At 48.2% G+C, this 6,475-nt stretch overlaps 1 protein-coding gene across 1 annotated transcript; it reads right to left on the reverse strand.

Moving 5' to 3' along the window:
• Positions 1 to 247: 247 nt before the first annotated feature.
• LOC139240364 (chemerin-like receptor 1) lies at positions 248 to 4,418 on the reverse strand. The gene is made up of 2 exons (XM_070868834.1): positions 4,343 to 4,418; positions 248 to 1,227 (listed from the first exon to the last, which is right to left on the reverse strand). Exon 2 carries the CDS (start codon positions 1,211 to 1,213, stop codon positions 248 to 250), a length of 966 nt encoding a protein of 321 aa, XP_070724935.1. The 5' UTR covers positions 1,214 to 1,227; positions 4,343 to 4,418.
• Positions 4,419 to 6,475: the final 2,057 nt, after the last annotated feature.

Below are 6,475 nucleotides of genomic sequence, written 5' to 3' on the forward strand. Positions count from 1 at the left end.
GGTAGATAAAAATTGGGCAACCCATGTTTTCAGCTATCCTGGAGCAGTTTGCAAGAACAGTTATTAGCAGAAAATGAGACAAAAATGTTGTGTCTTGCAGAGGTTGCACTGAATCTCTGTCAGATACATTTAGTACTTTTTAAATGCAGTGAGGGTTTCTGTCTCTGCCACCCTTTCAGGCAGTGAGTTTCAAACCCCAACCAACCTCTTGGTGGAGAAACGCCCCCACAAATCCCCTCTAAACCTCCTACAAATTACTTTGCATTGATTCCCCCTGGTTGTTGACCCGTTGATGCGACTTCTTGAGCAGGTCCTTGAAGTCCTGCCACATGAAGATGTATAGGATGGGGTTGATGATGCTGTTGAAGTAGGCCAGGCTGTAGCTGAGCCATGTGCCCATGCTGAGCGCCAGGGGCAATGGCTCGCTGCGCGGCTGGAGCAGGACGAGGATAGAACAGATGTTGTAGGGAGCCCAGCACAGGAGGAAGGCCAGGATGATGGCGGCCAGGACCCTGAATGACTTGCCGCCGCTGGGAACCAAGCGGCCCCACCTCAGCCACAGCCCGATGATGGTGTAGCTGGCGGCGATGACCAGGAATGGGAGGAGGAATGCACTGAGGAAGGAGCCGAGGTTCACCGCTTGGAACCAGGCTTCAGGCATGAAGATGACGCACAGCGTGCGGTTGCCCTGCGATATCAATTGATGAAAAACGAAAGCTGGTGCGCTCAGGAAGGCGGCCGCCACCCACACCCCCAGGCTGAGCAGCGCGGCCAGCCGTGGGCCGCGGTGGTTCCGGGACCAGATGGGCAGCACCACCGCGATACAGCGGTCCACGCTGATGGCAACCAGCGTGAAGATGCTGACGTGCTCACAGAGGGGCAGCACCCAGAAGTGAAGCTTGCAGAGCAGCCAGCCGAAGGGCCAGTGGTTGCCCAGGGCAAGTTCGGTGATGGAGAGCGGGAGCACCAGAGAGAAAGTGAAGTCGGCCACGGCGAGGCTCAGCAACCAGACGGTGTAGGCCGTTCTCTTCAGCTTGAAGCCGGTGGCCCAGATAACCAGCCCATTGCCCAATACGCCCAGGATGCAGGTGACGACGTAGACCACAATAGCGCTGACTTGCATCGCACGCCTAATGCTGGAGTAGTACCCAGTCGCCGGGACATTGTGCGGAACCTCGCTGGAGTTGGTCAGCTGAAGATCCTCGGGCTCCATTTCAGATGTCCCACCTGAAGAGATGGAGAGAGAGAGAGAGAGAGGGAGTGAGAGAGAGAGGGAGCAAGACAGAGAGAGGGAGAGGGGGAGAGCAGGATAGAGAGAGAGAGTGCAAGCAAAGTGAGAGAGAGAGAGAAGAATCCGTCAGTGTTGACCCAAGTACTGCAATCACGAAGTTTGGCATGATAATTCCATCTCCGTTAGATCGGCCACCTCCGCCTTGTCTCAGTCTATCTGTTGCTGAAACCCTCGTCCGTGCCTTTGTTACCTCTAGACATGTCCAGTCCAACGCATTTCTGGCTAGCTTCCCTAATCGTAAGCTCATCCAAAACTCCCACCTTTTAACTCACACCGAGTCCCATTCACCCATCACCCTACTGTTGTTCGCTGACCTACATTGGCTTTCGTCCCGACAATGCCTCCTGGCCCCCTTCCTCGCCATATCTGAAAGCATCTCCAGCCCATATAATGCTCCGAGATCTCTGCGCTCTTCCAACACTGGCCTCTTGCGCATCCTCCCCTGCAATTTATGCACCTATGAGAATGCTCACAGGTTGGTAGAGCTGTTGAATTGAGTCTGGCTTAGTCAGTCACGTGATGTACATCAAACTCAATAAAACCCCAGCCCGTTAGGTTCGAGGGATCCACGATGGGGCAGGTGGTTGTGAGCTTGGTGGACGAACTGGTAATGTGTCGTCAGATTGTTAAAACTTTTGCCATTTAACGAACTAGTGATTAATACAAAAGAGTCCCTAGGAATTCTTAAGCAAAGAACCCATGAATAGTATTGAACTAAAAAATAGAGCTTAAGGACAGCCAGTTAGTGTCATTGAAAAGCAATTCATGATTATTGAAAGAGAAAACGGCTATTAAGTTAAGAAGGAAAAATAGATGTGACAACTAGGTATTTGAGTAATTTGGGAGCCTTTGACAGGAAGAAGGAGTCGTTTAGATCCTACAGTTAAATATTACATATGGTTTTTTACAACGAATGACATTTGTGACGTCTCAGCAGGTGTGGCTAAATCGCTCTTAAGCAAACAAGCAGTTCAGGGGATGAAGAAATCTATTCTGTCAGTTATGATTGGTGCAGAGAATCATGGTATCTTCGAGAATTTGTTAACCTCAAGAAAGTTTTAGGATGCTTCATTCTTAGACACACTAAAGATACTGCAGAAACATTTTGATCCACACATTTTACTAATAGCAGAGAGCTATAAATTCACAATGAGATGCCAACACTTGATGAAACCATCAGTGAACACTTTATTGCCAAAGGAAAATTATCTCTACACTGCGATTATGGATAATGCTCTTTGAGATAAATTTCTATTTGGAATAACGGATGAACGCATCCAATCAAAATAGTTAGTTATGGATGATCTCCCTTTGGAGAATGCTTGCAAGATAGCCACCTCTATGGCAGAGAAAAATATTAAGGAATTTCACCCATTACCAGCAGTAGTAGCAGTTCACAGTCACCGAGGTGGAGAGGTTGAACCGTAGTCTCAGGGAGGGTTATGAAACCAAGGCGACTCGATGTCATAGGTGTAATGGCGTCCATACAACAGTGTGGGTTGAAGTGGGAAAGAAGCTAGCGGTGCCAAGTAAGGCAACACTTTGTAGCGGCAGCTAAATACAACGATAATCAAAGACTTCACTGGGTGGAAACCGATCAGAACAGTGTAGATTTTGCAGCATATGCAGTGAAGGGCAAGGCAGGACATTCCTCATGGCGGGATTTCAGAACCATTATAATGATTAATAATCGTTGGATTAATATGACAAAAGACACAGCGGCTGATTTCAGGGGAATTTCTGTACCATCCAGTGGGGCGTGGGGGGGAGTTGGGCTTCAGTTGGGAAGACTAGTGAGGAAACGCGAGCCAACGAGACAGGATATTGATAACTGGTACGATCAAGATCTTAGGAAGAATACCAACATGAGGACGGATGTAATGTTTCCAGGGACATTCAAGAGGACACAGGAAGATAGAAGGCAGGAATTCCAGGCTATACACCCAAAAAGCAGAAATACCCCAAGACGATCTCCGGCATCAGACAAGAATGTGGAAAATGGGCCTAGCCGGCCTACAGCAAAGAAATGGCAGTCGGAGCAGGAGGAAGCTAAAAGCTTATCGCAACATATTCAGGCTGAGAAGTCGAATTTGTAAAATTGTAATCACGATAAGTAATCTTTTGAAATATTGTGCAAATATCTTGCTTCTAAAAAGGGGAAGCAGTGAGTATGCTCACAGGTTTGTCGGGCTGTTGAGTTGGGAGTGGCTTATGCAGTCAGTGATGTTTTGAAAACTCTATAAAACCGCAGCCTGTTGGGTTCGGGGGATTCACGATGGGGCAGGTGGTTGTGAGCCCGGTGGATGAGACAGGCTGTCAACCATGGTCGTGCCTTCAGCTGCCTTGGCCAAAAGCTCTGAAATTCCCTCACTAAACCTCTCCACCTCTCTCATCTCCTTTAAGGCGCGCTTTAAAAACCGACCTCTTTGACCCAGCTTTTGGTCACCTGTCGCTAATATCTACTTATGTGACTCGGGGTCAAATTGTGTCTGATAACGCTCCTGCGAAGCGCTTTGAGAAGTTGCACTACATTAAAGGCGCTATATAAATACAAACTGTTAATATTAAGATGCATTGAAGGAAGCTGCATCTGTTCGACCATCACCTGCGCGTGTGTTCACATGACCTCGCGGGCCATCTGAATATCTCCACCCACCAATGGCAAATGCAGCTCTCCCTCACTACTGCCCTTCCGACAGTGTGGCGCTCCCTCAGTACTGCCCCTCCGCCAGTGCAGCACATACTCAGTACTGCCCCGTCGACAGTGCAGCACTCCGTCATTATGTACCACCTGACAGTGCGGCACTCCCTCAGTACTGCCCCACCGACAGTGCAGCACGCACTCAGTACTGCCCCTCCGGCATTGTGGCACTCCCTCAATATTTACAACACGACAGTGCGGCACTCCCTCAGCACTGTCCCTCCGACAATGCAGCACTCACTTAGTAGTGCCCCATCGACATTGATAACTCTCTCATTCCAGGAATCAAACTGGTACCCTATCGACCCCCATGGCAATCCTCAAAAGTCGATGGTGATCTGTAGAATTACCTGCGTCTGCTGGGCTCCTGTTGCAAGTACAAGACGAAGAGTGACCGAGAGACTCTGCATGTCTGACCTGCTGGTTCGACGTCGGAGAGTTCTGCCTTCAGATATTCCCTTCCTCTCCTATACAGACCAACCCATTTCCTTTCTCTGACGACAACCGATCACATGATTCGTGAGGAGATGGTGGCAGATCTTGTCTCGGCACTGTACAAACAGCAACTCGGCAGATATTTACCGATCAGATTGGAGGCTGCAATTTAGCAGCATTGAATCTTGGTCCGATACAACTGGTGTGATGTTTATGGATAAATATTGGCCGTAGAACATGGGAGAGAACTCCCCTGTTCTTCATCCAATAATGGCCGTGGGATCTTTTACATCCACACAAGAGGACAGAAGGGGCGTTGGTATAAAGTATCATGTGAAGGACGGTCACTTCATTTTGGGAAGGATGGAATTCAAAAGCAAAGAAGTTATGTTAAATTTGCAGCTAACCTTCGTTAGACACACTTGGCGCAGTGTGCACAGTTCTGGGTCCATATACCTGGATTAGACCACACTTGGAGCAATGTGCACAGTTCTGGTCTCCATATATCTTGGTTAGACCACACTTGGAGCAATGTGCACAGTCCTGGTCAGCACATACCTTGGTATGTCCACACTTGGAGCACTGTGCACAGTTCTGGTCACCATTTACCTGGGTTGGACCACATTTGGAGCACTGTGCACAGTTCTGATCTCCATATACTTGGGTTACAGCAGACATGGAGTACCGTGTACGAGTTTTGGTTTCCATAAATGGTGGTTAGACCACATTTGGAGCATTATGCACAATTCTGGTCTCCATATACCTGGGTTAGACCACCCTTGAGCACTGTGCACTGTTCTGGTCACCATATACCTTGGTATGTCCACATTTGTAGCACTGTGCACAGTTCTGGTCTCCATATACCGATATTAGACCACACTTGGAGCACTGTGCACTGTTCCAGTCTCCATATTGCAAACAGGAGAAGGTGAAAAAAAGATTTACAAGGACGATACCAGAGCTGAGAGGTTATAACTATCACTAATGGCTGGTACTCATTGCTCTAGAAAAGAAAAGCTGAGGGGTGACCTGATGGAGGTGTTTACGATTATGAAAGGGTTCGATAGAGTAGACGTAGAGAAGATGTTTCCACTTGTGGGCGAGGCCAGAACTAGGGGCCATCAATATACGACAGTAGTTAATAAATTCAATGGGGAATTCAGGAGAAACTTCTTCACCCAGAGAGGGGTGAGAATGTGGCAATCACTCCCACAGAGAGGAGTTGAGGGGAATAGCAGAGATACATTTAAGGGGACGCTGGATAAACATATGAGGGAGAAAGAAATAGAGGGATATGGCAATGGGATGAGATGGAGAGGGGAGGGAGGAGGCTGGTGTGGAGCATAAACCCCGGCACGGAGCGGTGGGACATAAACCGCGGCAACAGAGCGGTGGGGCCCAATGGCCTGTTTCTGGGTTGTAAATAATTTGTAGTTGGACTTTAATCTCCAACTGGCCCAATGACCGGCAATGATATAAACATCCTCTTTTCTGAGTGGAATCAACAGGTCTTGCAATGCTTTGAGGAATTAAGACACTTGTGGCGAGAGAGGAGGATGCCACAATGCACAGCCAGCTCCTACAAACAGCAACGTGGGTAAATGAGCAGCTCATTTTTCTTTTGTTGATGTTTGAGAGATAAATATTGGAGAAATTCCCTCAGTTCTTGTTCAAAATAATGGCCGTGGGATCTTTTACATTCCACCTGTGAGGGCAGACGGGGCCCAGCATTAATGTCTCATTTGAAAGATTCCACCTTCGAAATTGCGACGCTGTCTCACTCAAGACCCTCCGACATTGCGATGGCCACTTATTACCTCCCTCATAATTATGACCATAAGAATGCAAACCAAGCACCGGAGATCATTTCGGGAAGTATGGAATTCGAAAGCAAATAAGTTCTGTTAGATTTGCTGCCAACGTCAGTGAGACCAAACTCGGAGCGCTGTGCAGAGTTCTGGTCTCCATAAACCTTGCGTAGACCACACTTGGAGCAGGATGCACAGTTCTGGTCTCCATATACCTGGATTAGATCACACTTGGAGCAC

The sequence above is a fragment of the Pristiophorus japonicus genome, chromosome 31 (assembly GCF_044704955.1).
Source record: "Pristiophorus japonicus isolate sPriJap1 chromosome 31, sPriJap1.hap1, whole genome shotgun sequence".
NCBI lineage: Eukaryota > Metazoa > Chordata > Chondrichthyes > Pristiophoridae > Pristiophorus > Pristiophorus japonicus.